Below are 17,394 nucleotides of genomic sequence, written 5' to 3'. Positions count from 1 at the left end.
TCATGAGTTACACCTGGGATTGGGGGGTTTTTAAGAAGCCTCGACACCGCCATTCAGTGCTGAGAATTGTATTGTTTGGAACACCCGAGAGGTTCGCCGTAGGACTAGCGGTGTGTTAAGGTCAATGTCAGCTTGGCTTCCACATTCAGTAGTAGGTCACCCTGCCAATCAAGTCATCAGCAAGGCCCGATCGTTCATGGCCAGGATTTACTGGCACCCCACGTCTCAGCTAAGCGACCCACTTGCCCCTTTGCCTCACTTGCCCCTTTTGTTTGTCTCATTTTGTTAATAAATCTGCTTGCTTGGTTACGACGCACTTCCAGGTAGTGAGGTGAAGTCAGTGAGAGCTTATTAAAAACCGTGTTAAAACAGTAGTAAATAAGGAGCAGATTAATGGAGTCGACCTCCATTAAAAAGTTCTTCCGGAAACCACCGGTGATTCTTCCATGGCATTGCTCCATGAATCGTTTTGGCACCTTTATTTTGAGGGGGCCTATTTCTGTATTTTTGCAATGCAGTGGTTTGAAACTGCAGCCAAGCTCATGAAACTAGCTTTCCTTGTTACAGCTAGATCTGTGTCTTGCTTTGTGGCTCCACATTCCCCTCTAATAGCCCTCACACATCCAAGCTGGGCATGGAGAGGTTGGCACTGATAAGCGCTGGCTGTGCGTTACGGAGAGAGAGCCGTGCTGTGATCAGAGCAGATGTTGGCTGGGCTGTAGGGCTGCACTGCAGAAAGTTTCTTAATTGAGGCTCTTGCTGTGGGAATTCTGAGGGCACAGATGCTGGAGCTTGGAGGGAGCGGAGCAGGAAGCAGCCATGGCCGTGAAGAAATGACACAGGCATCCATTACACACACAGGAGGCATTCTCCTCATTTGGAAACATTTTAACCTGATTTACAAACCCTCGCCTAAAATCCCAGTGCAGTACAGGCGTCACTGGCACTGGTGTTCTTTGCTGTTCCAGAAAATGTGCTAAAAATTGATATACTACCTGAAAATGCACTGAGAAAGTAATAGTCATAGGTATGTGTAATGTGAACATGCAGGTGTTTGTTTATTTTCAGCCATTTTTGGACCTGATGTCAAATGAAGTAATAGTTACTTAATAATACTCAAAACAGAGCATATATGCACTATATGTCCAAATGTTTGTGGACACACCTTTTAATGAATGCACTCTACTTTAAGTTGCACCTGAGACAGATGTGCAAATGCAGACACATACTATTTTTCTAGTCTAGTTTTTCAGTTTGACCAGCTTAAACTGGCCAGGCTTTCTTTTCAGAAGGAAAAATAACTGCCCAGCAGAATAAGGCACTGTTACTATGACCAGAGGATCGCTGTGTCTTCACCCTCCCTGTGTCAGGGGCATTGCATGTGATAATGGGGTGAATATGTATGGGTTGGGTAATTGGTGATCTAAATTGGGGAGAAAATGTGTGTACAATTACAAATAAAACTACCAAACTTCAGTGATCAGTGTTAATAAATAGACTTCTGCCACTGATATTGAAGCATATGCTCTTTTATAATAGTGTGTTAACTTTAGGCTAAAATATGACTATGTGGAACATGCTTTTCCTTGCTGTTTGTGACTTCAAGGTAAGGATAAAGCGCTTGCTTGGTTTGTCATATACTTTGTACAGTATAATGGAACTTGGAAATTGAGATGCTCCTTTAAAGCAACACTATATGATACACTGTGCTGTTGCACTCCTAACAATGTGGTTACTAATATTGTAAAAAAAAAAAAAAAATCCTAATAAGACTGGATTAATCCTGAAAGTGCATCACCTGAAATGAAGCTGTGTTTTCTTTCCCTCTGACTGTGTTTTGCAATGGCAACACTTTCACATCTCTTTCCAGTGCTGATTTGAGGCGGTTTGGGACTACTAAACACATGCAGGCTAATTAGCTCTGCTTCCCAATTCCCACTCTCAGTAGATATAAACAAAAGAGATGCAGCAAATAAAACGTCTCAACACTGAAAGAGATAATGGGAAATGAACAGAGCAACAAGAATCTGCTGAAATCATTGGCTCTGCTGGCTTATTGTACACCACTGAGCATCTGTGTTTTTGGAGCATGTTCATACAGTCAATCTGTTCAACACCATGTCAACACATACAAAAACAATGGCAGTCAAATTGTTGCATTGATACAGTGTGGATGTAAGGCGGGTTATATATGTTGAATAACTTTGCTTGGTCTATGTATATTTTTTTGTTTGTTTGTTTATCAATATTATTATCATGGATAGTGGAACAGGCATACAAAATGTATGTATTTTAATATTAAATCAACAAGAATTTATAATCAGTGCAACATTTATGTTGATTACAGTTTACTGACTGACTGTGCTTCCAAAGCACTTTTGCTCCCTGGGTGCGTGCACACTCAGCAATGATTGTAAATAGGAAATCATCGATTGATCTATTTTATTAAATATGCAAACAATCTGTAGTGTCACACATTAAAAAAACTTAACCACATTAGATATTTGCTTATTCATGGTTATTAATTAGGTCATAAATATGTTACGGATCATTTATCATTTATAAGTCGTTATAACACAATTAAGGGCAACAGTGACTTGCCTATTTAATAATAGTGAGCCCATATTCATCAGTACTGTTGAACCTCAGATCTTGCTGACTACATTTCTTACTTGGTCTTATTGAGTGTTAAATCTCTCAGCTCCAGTAGATAGTTAGCTTACTACTATTTTATCAAAATTATGATTAGCTCTTTTAGTCAGAAATAAACAAGCATTACAGCAAAAATGTGAAGTTAAACTATATGGTTTAGAGCATAGAATGTGCGTATATACACACTTCATATGTTAATGCAGGCCAAATGACCATTTCTAAAGAATAAAGCTCAGCAGTAACTTACTAACACATATCCGCCCAAGCTGACTGGTAGAGCACTGACAGTTCCTCGTGGCACTGCAGTCAAATGCAGTTTCCCGGTGCATTGGACTCAAATCTAAAGTGAAAGCTTAAGAGTATATAAAGCTCCTCTGCCATTTATTTATTTATTTATTTATTTGGTGTTCTGTATTTATGTAAGCACTGATTGTCTTTGCTGTTTCAGCCAGAAGTGTTGGAGCAGATCCATAACCTGAAAGAGCTGTGGTTGGACAACAATTCATTACAGACAATACCAGGGGTAAGCACACGGCACAACACAGCATGGCCACAGACGCTGCCTCCTATGGGCTTTGTGTAAACATTCACCTCACGTTCTGTCTGCTCACAGAGGTTCCACATCACCACTGCTAGACAGCACATACCCCTAGGACCATGCTTTTTTTTTTTTTTTAAAGCTTCTGTTAATTTGTACATAGCCTACCCAGCATAATATCACTGTTCTTCTCTCAGGAATGCTGTAGTAGTGCTGCTTTTCAAAGCCTTTAATAGCAGTCATATAGATGCATGTATTAGGTATGATGTTTTTCTGTCATTGTAAATAAAACCAGACAACCAGTAGAATTTTGCAGTGTGATCCAGAGGACAGACTTGGTCTTGGTTGCTGTAGATGTTGGGTTGTGTAGCTTTGATGTGTTAAAAGCCACTGATCACAGGAGTAAAACACAAAGTAAACCAGTGGGAATATGTGGGAGATGTGGGATGTGCAGGATTCCTAGGAACTGTTAACCAGAGGGATAACTGCAGCTGCTAAAAGGAAGTAAAACATAGTAATCTGAGAACAGTAAAGAACTATGTGTGTTTGGGGTATTTGGGTATATGTATTGCTATGTTTATGTTCTGTTTATATATTTCTATAATACCTGGTGTAACCATGGAGTATTTACATTAACACTGCAATTTCAACACAGCAAATCAAATACAAGTACATTAAAGGCTAGGTTTGTGAATCAGTGCACACTAATATAAATGTATGATTGATTATGTAATATTATTTTTAATATTTAATGTTTTATTATTATTTATTATTATTGTAAAGTTTTTATTATTATCTCTTGCTCTGTGTACATTAGCTCAGATTAGCTCAGAAATTAAGTATGCATATCATTATGCATGACATCACTATGTAAAGCACATACCTATGTACAGCCTGAAATTCCAGCACATCCCTGGATATTTGTATGGAAAAGGTCACCATAAAATGAGCACATCTTGTTTGTATTGTATGCATCCAGCTCAGTGTATGCAATCCTCCATAGGGCCTCTTTAAATTCCACATTCATCCCAGTTTTAAATATTTTATGCATTTTTAATAAGTTCTAATTAAGAGCACATTGGCACCATTACATAAAACCTTGTTGCTCCAAAATGGTAACTTCGCAGGAGAAGGCAAAAACCTTCTTAACTTTCAGTGGAAGTCAATGTAAAGAGATTTATTTTCTAATCATTTTGGAGAGTTTCTATTGGTCCATTCCTCATGAAATTCTGATGCAATGTAACAACTGCTAGTTTCAAGTTATGGAAAAACGTTGGGTCAATGTAATGCCAATAAACACATTGTTGCATGCACAGAAAGTGACTGATCATTTATACCAAAGTTTATAATATGTCATGAAAAGTACTGACATGCTGTGGAACGTAGATGATGTTAACATGCCACAGTGCTCAATCTCCTCCTGTCCTGCTATGAAGTCGAGTTTTCTTTGTTTTCTGTTGAAGTCTATAGGGAAGCTGAGGCAGTTGCGGTACCTGGACCTGGCTAAGAACAGGATTGAGAGTCTGGACGCAGATATCTCTGGGTGCGAGTCCCTAGAGGACCTCCTGCTCTCTTCCAACATGCTGCAGCAGCTGCCCGATACAATAGGTGAGGACAGGCCCAATGGGTGGCATTCTCAGTTTTTAGCTGAAGTAGTTTGACCAGTTGGTAAAATATCATAGCCAGATGTTCATGTCAACACACATGATGCTACACTCAGCCAGTTTGTCATTAGATAAGTATGAGGTCGGTTCTTAGATAACTGCTAACACTCCCAGTTTAACAGGCCATACACTTTTAATTACCATTGTAAGATATGTACAAGCTATGAATATTGTACTGGATTACCGGACAGTAATCTCACCCGTAATCAATTAAATTATAGTCCTTGCTCAGGTGGAACAAATCCAGCTATTGTGGCTTAAATACGATTGCAGGGATTCATTAAATTATTGATTTTTGTGCTCCTTCATAGGAATGTTGAAAAAGTTAACAACATTAAAAGTTGATGACAACCAGCTCACCTCACTGCCTAACACCATTGGAAGGTGAGTAGCTGCTCAGTGAACTTAGCAAACTCATTCCGGGTTATAAAGCAGGGTAAGGCAGATGAAGGTGGGAAGTGACCACATGCATCCTTACTTTATACATCTGTCAGATCACCATCCCTGAACTTCCCTGTGCTATTCTCCTCTGCTTGGGCTTCTTCGAGACCAACTAGTTTTAACTGGCGTTATTACAGACTTGTGTTCCTATTCATTTGCATTGTACAGCCATTAGAGATTTTGACACTGACCGTGGTTGACATTAGCTATGAGCTCGTTATTTCGGAGCTGCCACCTCAGCCTGTGGATACAATGACTTTGCAGCTCAGCTGTCTGTCACCTCCACTATGCTAGGCCCTCTCACCTCGCTGTGAGAAAACACTGATTGGTAGCGTCGTTGTTCACATGTACAATGAGAATTGTCTTCTCTGTCTGAACATGAACTGATGTTAAAAACAAGGATTATGTCAAACTTCCATACGGTGAGGCTGAATAAGAGCTGGATGCTTTTTCGCTGAATCAAAAGTTCATTAAAGGAACACAGTTTTTTTTCCATGTCCTCTCTGTCTGCAGCACCTGCACTCTCAAAGATAAACATGCTATAAGCGATGCCATAAAAACACATTTTTGTGAGGGTTCTTTACCATTTTAAAGATTTTTCAACCTTAAATCTCATTTGCAAAATGATTCTTCCGTGGTATCGTTTAAAGAACCATTTGTAGCTCTTTTAGTTGTAAGAGTAATTGGCATATAGTCTGTTTCCACAGGCATTCATTTTAATGCATTGATCTGTACTTACAAAATACAGAAAACTGCTTGATTTTAAACACATTTATAGTGCAAGCCAGTGGGCAGGTGCTGAAGAAAAGCAGGGTTGGAATTCGACCGAATACACGTAACAATGTTACATAATCAGGGTACTTAAAAAGAGTAACAGTATACCATTAATTACAGAGGAAAAGACAGTAATCAGATTGCAGATACATTACAAAAATAGGGTGATTCTGGAAGTCCACACGAGCAAAATGACCTTCCCTCTAGCCCAACATTCAGTGTGATTCAAGCCAACATGGGCATCTGTTAGTCAAAATTGGCAGTTAGTGTTCTTCGCCAAGCTATCTGATGACGTTCCATTAAAGCCAGTTTGAAAAGATGTGGTCGGCTGACTCCACATGACCATTTACCATTTACACTCAAGTCAAGTCAAGAGGCTTTCATTGGCATTCCACCTGAGTATAAGTACACAGTGGAGCGAGATTAAGTTCCTTTAGGACCTTCATGGTGCATCATGGAACAGAAACTATACAGTATAGGGACATGCAGTGAAAACATGGAATCAGAACAACACAATAAACAGACATTAGACACAGTACACAGACCGAACAGGGCAGCTCCTACACAGCACTCAGTACTGAGTGTGGGTGGTGGGATAAGGTGTAGGGGAATGTAACATGATATGACATATAGTTATACGCAGTCGGCCTATAGCATAGGTGAATACAGCAGTTACTGAGGTAGAAATGCTTATAGCATTGTGTGATAGGGGAATACTAGCTTGTTGGTGAAAAATAAATAAATAAAATAAACAGTAACTAGTTACTAGCAGGAGGGGCCACATAGAAAAAGAAGAAGAAACTGTGGGGTAAAGTTGATGTAATTGTCACAATTGTAAGATTTCTTTCTTCAACACTGGCTGAAAAAATCAAAGTGTGAAATGCCTCTATGGACTTCTATGAAGATCTAAGAACCATCTACAAACTGCATCACGGTAAAATGTGTGTTTATCTTTGTTTAATTATGTCCATAAATTAGAATTTGTTAATTTCACTAAATTATGAGATCAGTGACTACTTATATGTGAAGCATATTAAACAACTGCTTATGTCCGTACTTGTTCTACAGTTCTACATAATTCGCTTAAAAAAAAAAGATAATAATTGATGGATTTAATTAAATTAAATAAAGTTTTCTACAGTTTATGTTACATCATTCTATTCAAAATTCTCCAGAATGACAAAGCAAACACAAGTTCTTGAAGTATAAATATGTAAATTAACTAATTACTACCTAAATACACTAACATTAATTCATTAAAAATAGGTATTCAGACCCTTCTCTTAATACTTGGTTAAAGCACCTTTGGCAGCAAGACTTGCAAGACTCATTGGAAATTATCCTACAAGCTTGGCACAGCCTTCTTTTCAAAGTTTCTCACATTCTTTGTGGTAGAATCTTTTAAGCTCAGTCAGCTTGGATGGGCAACCTGGACTCTGGCTGGGTCAGTGCAGGATTTTCCAAAGCCACATCTGTGTGAGGAATGACTTCAGTCTGGCCACACTTCCATGATTGGTGAAGTGCTGCAGTAGTGGTTGTCCCTCTGTAAGGTTCACCCAGTTCTACAAGGATTTCATAGTGACCGTCACCACTAGATTCTCGGCTACCTGTACACCCAAGGCCCTTTGTTTGATTGCTCAGTTTGGCTGGGCAGCTAGATTTAGGAAGACTGTTTGTAGTTTTTCCATTTGAGAATGATGAAGGTCTACACAGCTCAACGCTGATGATCATTCCCCAGATCTGTGTCTTGACACACTCCTGTCTCAAAGGTTTATGGACTGTTCTCTCAACCTCATGCCTTGCTTTCCACTCTGACAATTACCATCAATCTTGAGTTCTTATATATGGTGTGTTCCTGTCCTAATTATGTCCATTTTACTCAATAAGGCACAGGTGGACTCCAATCAAGTTGTAAAAGCATCTCAGGCACTATTGATAGTAGAAAGATGCACAAGAAACCTGCTTTTGCTTTGTCGTTGTGGAGAATGTTTGTAGATTTATGAAAAATCCCTTAATCATTTTAAATCAGTTGCCCCAACATAATAAGGACAAGTGAATTCCAATGAAGTTGTAGATTGGATTAACTTTATGGGCTTTATGGGCTTTTTGTACCTCTTGCACAAAAATATCTCTGGTAATCAGCTGTACAATATACGTGCTGTAGACAGAGATTATGGTGGAAAGCACTGAACTTTCCCTTTAAACTGTACATTCCGAAGGAGAGACACAGCATCAGAAATTGAATCACAACCTTAAAGGTGAATGTGGAGGACCTAAACTGCTGTAAAGTGAAAATGCTTCACCTCTGTTCCTCATGCTTTTGAGCTATGAATCGCAGCGTATAGCCAGATGGGAAATTCAGGGGTTTTGTCTGCGCACCGTCTGCCACTGAATTTGTTATCTCAGAGGTCACTCCCCCAGCGGGCCGCCCGTTCCATTCATCATAACTGTCTCCCCCCACTGCCACATTCCTGCGATACTGTTCTCCGTGCACCTTTCTTCTTGGTTTGTCATTGGTCGGTTCTGTGTGTTGTGTTTATCAAACATGCATCTAAAATGGGCATCTCAGTCCACGCACCAAATTAGGGTAAGTAGACCAGTGAGCGTCTGTATTCCCCACACGTCCGCCACAGCATGTTTATTTAGGCAAGGGCACACCTTTGCATATCCTGTATGTGCAGCTAAAAGGAAGCCTTGCATATGGAAGGCCAGCTGGGACAAGCTGCTGTACAAATGTTACGCTAATGACCCTAGTTAACACGATAAATATACATTGACCTTTGGGATGGGGGGAAAAAACTCCAGTAGTTGTGGAAGATAAAAAAAGATTCATTTTGTTAGCCTTGGCATTTTGCTATTTATTTTGGAATGTCATGTGCAGAGTGAATTCATGTGTCATGTGCATTGAAGTTGTTTAAATTGATTGTGTCACATGTAGGCAAAATGGTTTAGGAATGCAAGGTATTTGGCTCAGTAAACACTGTGGCGGATGAAAGTATAAAAAAATAAAGCAATTTAAGGACAGTCTTCAAGTTTGCTTGAAAAGACCAAGCTTATAAAGACAAGTAGTTTTCATAGATCACATAAATTAGGAAGTGTTAGGAAAATCATAGTATTAACTACTGTCAAGAGAAGGGCACAACAAAATCTTAGTTCTTTATTGAAATAAGACCATTTCTACTGGTCTGTTCATCTTGTACTGTTCTCAGAATGAAAAGAGCAGCTGCCATTTTAAAATGGTGTAAAAAAAAAAAACTATATATATATATATATATATATATATATATATATATATATATATATATATAATGAGGTATTGGTTAGGAGTTTTGGTTAGAGAGTTTACACAGTTTAAATGTAAGATATACACTAAGATGTAAGGAAAGACAGCAGTTACTCTTCTCTAACTATGTCTGGTCCGGATAACTCAACAGGGCTGTAAAGGTTAATAGTATTAGTGGGGGTTTCCATTGCAAAACGGATTGTTCAATGAGTAAAACATGCTGAAATGAAGTTGACTAGAGTATCTGCAATGTAGTCCAGAAATAAGACTTACAGAATCTGAGACTAGTGAAGATGAAATAGACAATAAGACAGAAGGACCATAAGTTGGCCTTTTCAAGCCAACTTTCAATGTCAGTGTTTTATAATGAAGCTAAGTTTCATTTATTGTTTATCTGCTGTGTGAACAAATCTAAGACTAAGGTATCTCTGTGTAGCTAGTATAAGAATGCAAGATCATATGCCTGAAATATTGTTGGCTTATAGTGTGACCCATAAGTCAGGTTTTTGGCAAAAACAAATTAACTCCAGACAGACTTTCATTTTCAAAGTCATCATTTAAACTGTCTTATAGCCTGGATGAATTAGGAGCTATTATATATATGTACATACATAAATAGCTTTTAATTCAGTGTGAACAGACAAACTGCTCTGATATGCTTGACGTTAAATTAAACATCCTTTCCCTGTTTAACTTTAACAAAGGAACCATTGGAAGCTGATGCCAATCCACTGTATCAGTGCAGACTGTATCCAGGCTTTAAGATGCTGTCAGATTTTCCTTAAGTAGGCATTTCCAGCAGCCATTACTTCAAATACCCTCCATATTCTCCATTATCATGTAACTGCCTCTTTATCTGAGGGTTAAATGATAGATACGCTATGCTATTAGAGCGTAAAGAGCTTTGAGCTTATATACAGTATACCCACTTTATTTATTTTAAATTCCTTTGTTGAAACGCAACAAACGGCTGGAAACACTTGTAGAAAAGGGGGATTTAAGAACCTAAGCTCTGGATCTAATGTTTACTGCTGTGATTTTACAATATGCATCTACTATATGCATCTAGTAACTGCAGTTGTACAATGATATGTGGAAAAAGCTTTGTTTTGTATGTAGTACTGTGCAAAAGTCTTCAGCATCTGAGAAAATGACATATAAAGCTATTTATTTATGTGGTAAGTGTTTAGTTGTACCAAAAAACACCAATATAAGAATACATTTAAATAAATAATAGGATTAGTCTAACCTAGTCAAACCTCTCTTCAAGGCCAGTTTTTACAGTTACTATCCAATACCTGGTCAATCCCTCATTAAAGTAGTTCAGGTGAGCTGCAAGTGGAGTCCATACAGTGATTGGAGTTTACAGAGAAGTCAGAAACCAAACCTGTGTTCTTCTTCTGTACTTCTGCGCTTCTCTAAGCCACCAGTAGCTTGTCAATCTTATGGTTTACTATGCAGGCTGAAACAAACTTACTACCGAGATAAATAGTTTTAATTGATTTTCTTGACTTTTGCACAGCACTTTTTTACCAATGATATTTGTTCACATTAGCTGAAGTCCTAAAAGTGACAGGTAAAGGCACTGCCTCTGAATATGATAGAAAACTACAACTGTGTGCATCATTTACACATTATTTATATATATTTGTCCTCCAACACAGTTATTTCCAAACGTATATAAACTAAAAGACAAAACTGTGCTTCATCCATGTGGAAATGATATACACATTTGAATCTAGTCATTTCAGTGTTGTCAACGCAGTACTTTGCGTTGGTCACAGATGATAGATTGTTGATCCCCATAAGTATATTCTCTCCAATTTGTTCCTCAGTTTATCGCTTTTAGAGGAGTTTGACTGCAGCTGTAATGAACTGGAGTCCCTGCCCCCCACCATTGGCTACCTGCACAGCCTCCGCACCTTTGCAGCTGATGAGAACTTCCTGACAGAGTTGCCCAGAGAAGTGAGTTTCCGAGAGATCAAAGCTTTTCCCCACATCCTCTGCCCTACCACCAGGCCTCTAGCATATGACTGTTAAAGACTGATGTTGGCTCTTCAAATGGTAAAATCTTAAAAGGTTCTTCATGCGACCATTTAAACATGAAGTGTTTTCTTTCTAAATGGTTCGTTCATCTTCAGAGAGCGCTCTTTGTTGTCTGAAGAGTCATGCCATGGCCATGACAGCGCAGTCCTTGAAGATGTCAGCAATAAAGTGCCATAAGCAGAAGAGTACAGGTTGAAAATGAAAGGATAAAACTCATATTCTCTCTGAGCTTCTACTGCAGACTGTTGTTGCAGCCTTGATAAAGTGAATTCTTGAGACCGGAAGAAAAGATACCATACGCTTAGAGATCATTTTGTTTTTGTTTTGCGTAAATTTAATTTCTGATAATTATATATTCAACCCCTTTAATCCTGTGGTTCATTTTATTTTCATTTAATTGGCTCAGTTTACTGGGGGGACTATTTGTGGTTTGTAAATGTAAGTATACAGTAATCTGTAGTTAAGTAGGTAAGTCTTTTGTCATGTATGTAGGTTAAATTGTTCTGTAGCTATGAGTTATGTAGCCTAAAAGGCAGCCTTTCAGACCACGATGGGTCTTAAGGGTTAAAACTTAACATAATTGCACAGTTTGCAAAATTGAAAACTCCTTGCAACCACTAGTGGGTTCTGGCTTTTTTTTCCCTACTGCTATAACTTAGAAACAGTTCAGCCAGTTTGCATTGCTTTGCTTGTAGTTACCGATTAGTAATCCTTAGGGTGTTATAAAAGTCACAGAGCATAAGGAGCATAATGAATTAACATTAACATTCGATTTATATTTGGTTCAAGTAAAAAAATACAAAAGAATGGATTATATTTTTACTTTCTATAAATAATTTCCAAAAAACAGTTTCTGTTAGATTTTGGAGCCTCGCTGTGAGGATTTCATTGCATTCAGTGATCATTTAAGAGCATTAGTAAAATCAGGATGTTGAATGTTTACCACCCCACCTTATCCCAAAAGTAGTGGATGGAGTACCACAGTTCCACTGCTCCACAGCTCAATACTGAGGGGCTTTATACCCCTCTAACCCACAACTGGCATTAGGGATGGTGCCAATAGGTTTATGTTTACCTGCTCCAGAGTCCTATTCCATTTGCCAATACTTCTCTACAGTGACTAGACAAGCTGTGTGTGTGTGTGCACATCTGTGTCAGCAATGGGTGCAAAGTAAAGTAGATTAATGCATTATTTAGAAGGGGTGTCCACAAACATTTGGTATACTTCAGTTTCTTTTATTAGGATCTCTGAGATGTTTGGTTTTCTTTGATGTAACACATCTATTTCAGCATCTAATAAATAAAATAAATAATCAATTTCAGGGCTGAATATTGGTAAATATTATGCATTAGCTCATTAACATGCAGATGGAACGTAAAAATACTGCAGCATTAAAGGGAGAGCAGTGTGTTATTAGTCTGGCCAACAACGTTGTCAAATGATAAATAAAATATCTATTGCTCTACAAATAAACAGAAGTGTGGGATCAGTTGGGAGTTTAAAATCTGCACTTTTGCTGAATTTTGCAGTTTGTTTCAATAAGCTGAGGGTAAGACATCATTTACATAATATTACCACCATGTTTTTATTGCCAATAAAACCGCAGCCTTTTATGAGGTACTTTTGAGACGAGATACTCAAAATTCTTTGGTGTAGGTAGAGCCAATATTTCATTGTTTTATGAAAGAATTCTATGTGACACCAGAGAAATAGCCCTGTTTATGTGTCTTATGTGTGACGGATATGCTGAGCCAGAAACCCACCTTTCAGGCCTCAGCCTGCCTTCCAGAGCTGTACAGAAGCTTCTGCCTCCATGCTGTTGGACGTGCGCCTAGTTGCTATGGTTTCAGCTCTACTCTGTCCTTACGATTCAGCAACATACCTGCGTTACATCCTGGACTGAAGTGTAGTAGCACAATCCTGTAGAAACCTCTCTGCTCTTCACTAACCTCACTAGCCAGGAGATATTGACAGATTACGGTGTCATTTCCGATGTGAGAGAGGCCTCATGAGGGCAGGGGAGAGTGAGGAAAAAAGAGAGAGCAATAGAGAGAGAGAGAGGGCAGTGAAAAACAGAATACTCTGACAAAATTGCACATTTTCATTTTCAGAGGTATCATATCTTCACTTTTATTGCAGATTGGAAACTGCAGGAATGTGACGGTTATGTCCTTGCGGTCCAACAAACTGGAATTTCTGCCCGATGAAATTGGACAGATGACAAAGCTACGTGTTCTCAATCTCAGCGACAACAGGTAACACCTGATGCTGCTGCTGCTGCTTCTTGCTATTTGCTTCCATTAGTCGGGATTTTGACGGCCGTGTTGTGACATTTACTGTTGACAGTCATGCTTGCTCTGCATATCAAAACAATATTAGTAAAAGACAAGCCCAGGGCGATAATAATCCTCTCCATTAGTACATATATCTTCGTATATGTATAACAATCATTACTTCTTCTTAAAGCAGTTTATTCGCAGCTGAAATTGTTTTCGTATCCTCAGTGGCACTCAAACACAGAAGCTTAGTGTGAACAAAAAGCCTACTGCCCAGTGAGCTCTTTTACAAGCTGTGTGAGCTGTTGAGGTGCTCTGTCAATGATAAACTGGATCCTGGGTAATTAAACCCAACCATCACTAACCACAGAACAGCCATTAAAGGAGCTGAGTTAATGGCCTGACTTCAACAGACAGGAGTCATTTCTACCTTCTACTGCCTCTAAATACTCTGGATTTACTCATCCCATTGCATCTGTTTGTTTAGGTGGTGTATTTCTGTGTTTGAGGCATATGACCCATACTGGGCTGTAATTGATATCATCCTGCCTTGGTTTGGACATGCAATGTTTGTTCTCCTTTCTTAGGCTGAAGAATCTTCCCTACACTTTCACTAAACTGAAAGATCTTGCTGCTCTCTGGTTATCTGACAATCAGGTGCTTATTTTATTATTTTTGTTATTATTCTACTATGACTGTGTATACATACTGCATGGATCTCTCTCTCTTAAATTGAAAACCTTGCAAAAGTAGTTAACCCCAGTGCTGTGGAAACTACAAGTTTACACAGATGAAAGATATTGCCCAAACTAGAGCACTGTTTGGTTTACAATACTACAATGCTTACCACCTATTTTAACTCAGAGCAAAAAGGTGAGCCACAAAGAGGCCAACAATCACTTTGAAGGAGATACAGAGTTCAGTGACTGAGACCGTATTGAAGGTGCAGCAGTCAATAATTTCAATAGCTCTGCATACAACTGGCCTGTATTGTAGGGTGGCTAGAAAAAGGCCATTAGCGAAGAAACACTATATCATCATATCAAGTCCAGATTTTGATCTAATCGAGAATCTATGGCACTATTTAAAATTGTGGTGTTGTCCAACCAACCTAAAGAACCTGGAGAAAATCTGCCAGGATAGATGGGTAACAATGGCTCTCAGTCAGTGAGCAAAGCTATGTTACCTCAGGACCATGTTGACCTGCAGTAAAAATACCATCTGGAATGATCTGTGTGTCATTTATAATCCAGACAAATCGCATTACTCTTACCTGCCACTTTAAAATCATCTAGCTAGTAGGAAGGTTAACACTGCTGGTGTACAGTTTTGTGGACTGTTGTCATGTCATGCACTGTAGTCTAGTCCTGTATTGGAGGTCAGTTTCTGACTACAGAGCTGCTCTTCGCTGGATTCGTATGGTGATGGCCATCTCCCAGCCTTGCAGTGACACTGATGTGTGTAACCCCAGGCAGTACTGCTGTGCGTTATTCACTCATGCTGATGTCACACATACTACTACCATGCCACTACCATATCAGTGTCCCGGCTATGTTGAGAATGGTCCACCAATCAAATAATATCAAGTTGAAAACTGATCAATGATGACTGAGGTTGAAAGTGGTTCAAGAATTGTGCATGATTTTTGTTGCAATTTCCCACCGACATAGAGGACCTGTAAGGTCAGTGAATCTCATAAATTAGCACAGAGTGGAAAGGCAGGGGAAGTTGCATTGGTTGGTTAACTGACTGGTCAGAGGTTACTCTGTGTCTAATATTGTGTCTGGACAGTGTGGCAATCTAATGTAATAATTCTGAACTGGTTTACAGTCCAAGGCCCTCATCCCCCTCCAAACCGAGGCCCACCCTGAGACCAAGCAGAGGGTCCTTACCAACTACATGTTCCCCCAGCAGCCTCGGCATGATGAGGGTGAAGCAATATGAACTAGCCTGAGTGATATGTTCACATGTACTGGATTAGCAGAGACATGAGTTTTTGTTTTTTGTTTTTTTTACATGAGGAGTCTCACACTGTATATGATGTGTCCTGCAGATTACCAGTCGGACAGCGACAGCTTCAACCCTGCTCTGTGGGAGGAGCAGAGACAGCAGAGGATGACTGTGGCTTTTGACTTTGAGGATAAGAAGGAAGAAGAGGACAACTCTGCCAAAGTCAAGGTCCCCCTGCCATCTTTTGTGTGTTCATTTTAATGTTCATATTCACACAAACACACACACACATACACACACCAAAGGGTTGACATGCAGTAAAAAAAAAGAATAGTAGCTCAGAACATACTTATAAAAAGTGTGTACTTCTTTTTCCATAGGAGGTTTAGTTACTTTTCCCACTTCCTTCCTTACATTTTACCAAGTGGTTCAAAAGCCTAATCCGCCTCTCCCCACTCTCTCTTGCTCTCTCTCCCTGTGTGTAGGTTGAGATTAATCTGAAACGATATCCCACCCCTTACCCAGAGGACTTGAAGAACATGGTGAAGTCAGTGCAGAACATGGTGGGCAAAACCACTCACCCCCTCAGCTCCTCTGGCACCAACTCCTCTGGCACCAACATGGAGCTCATCAGCAAAGACAAGTATGAGCCCAAGTGGCCCATTGCACCCAAGGAGGTATAACATGTCAACTCAGCTCACTACAACATGCGTCTAGTCTCATTATGCATCTGCCTTTGCAGTACAGTGCAGCTCCAGCAGAGTTAGACACAATTCTGCTTCTTTAGTTTTGCACTAGAGCTACAGGGCTTTTGTTGTTGAGAAGTAATGGAAGCTTCATGCAAACTCAGTGGTGGATTGTAATGAAGGAGATGTACTTCACGACTATAATTATTCATTTCAATTGTCAATTGAATCATTAATTAAATCATTGTGATGCTCCACTGATTGTAATAAGGAGAATAGCATGTTTAGCTAACTGACTGAATCTAAGGGAGTATAAATATTCTTTTAAACTGATACAAACCAATCAAACCACAGCTTTTACTAAACCCCACCCCAAATACAGATTTTTCAACCATAGCTATACCATATATGGGTTTATGGGAGGTTCTACTGGGATTTGCTAAACTAATGACAATGTAATGTGTTATTATTGTCATTTTAATTACTGAACAGTAAAATGAGTAAATTTTATTAACACATGTCTGCAGCCACACAGAGGTGCAGAACTCCAATCCTGGAGGGCCTGTCTCCAGCCCTACTCAAACACACCTGATGCAAGTGGGTGTGTTTAAGTAGGGCAACCACCAAACTTGCTGAAGACCAGCCCTCCAGCACTGGAGTTGTGCACCCCTCATCTAGAACAAGCCAATAGCCAATAGTCCTGGTCCTGGTTATCCAACACTGTATAGAGTTATAGCTCCAACCCTAAATCAAACACACCCGATCCAGGTAATGAAGGCCTTCAGTGACATCTGGGAATACTGGTGCCATATATGTTCATTCGGAACCAAGTGGTAGACCTCCAGGATCAGGATTGGGCACTCCTAATATAGATTACCTCCGTACCATAAGAGCATTCAAAAGTACTATAACTCAGGAGGAAATATGAATAGAAGAGTTCTACATTTACCAAGCAGATCTTTACTTTTACTTGAGTACAGGATTTGAGGACTTTGTGCACCCTTCAGCAAACTCTAAGCCTAAATCATTACACACTTGCCTCAAACCATGTCAAGCTGTTAAGCTATCACGAGTTCACAAATA

The 17,394-nt window shown here is 39.3% G+C and overlaps 1 protein-coding gene across 17 annotated transcripts in view; it reads left to right on the top strand.

Annotated features, from left to right (window-relative positions):
- Positions 1–17,394, top strand: part of lrrc7 (leucine rich repeat containing 7) — a 154,517-nt gene that overhangs the window by 113,032 nt on the left and 24,091 nt on the right. For 10 of the 17 annotated variants that reach the window (XR_011979952.1, XM_072684207.1, XM_072684210.1 and 7 more), the window contains 10 exons: positions 3,101–3,175; positions 4,654–4,798; positions 5,166–5,238; positions 8,639–8,656; positions 11,188–11,317; positions 13,539–13,654; positions 14,263–14,332; positions 15,506–15,605; positions 15,729–15,871; positions 16,111–16,302. Coding sequence is in view for 16 of the 17 variants with exons in the window: in XM_072684207.1 (XP_072540308.1) it covers positions 3,101–3,175; positions 4,654–4,798; positions 5,166–5,238; positions 8,639–8,656; positions 11,188–11,317; positions 13,539–13,654; positions 14,263–14,332; positions 15,506–15,605; positions 15,729–15,871; positions 16,111–16,302 (1,062 nt within the window). In the remaining variant the exon portion in view is untranslated. The remainder of the gene's footprint in view (positions 1–3,100; positions 3,176–4,653; positions 4,799–5,165; positions 5,239–8,638; positions 8,657–11,187; positions 11,318–13,538; positions 13,655–14,262; positions 14,333–15,505; positions 15,606–15,728; positions 15,872–16,110; positions 16,303–17,394) is intronic. The other 7 variants (XM_072684214.1, XM_072684216.1, XM_072684200.1 and 4 more) reach the window with 3 other exon arrangements.

This window comes from Salminus brasiliensis, chromosome 7, assembly GCF_030463535.1.
Source record: "Salminus brasiliensis chromosome 7, fSalBra1.hap2, whole genome shotgun sequence".
In the NCBI taxonomy this organism is placed as follows: Eukaryota; Metazoa; Chordata; class Actinopteri; order Characiformes; family Bryconidae; genus Salminus; species Salminus brasiliensis.
Note: the sequence above shows the minus strand (reverse complement) of the source record. Positions and strands in the feature narration are given on the sequence as shown.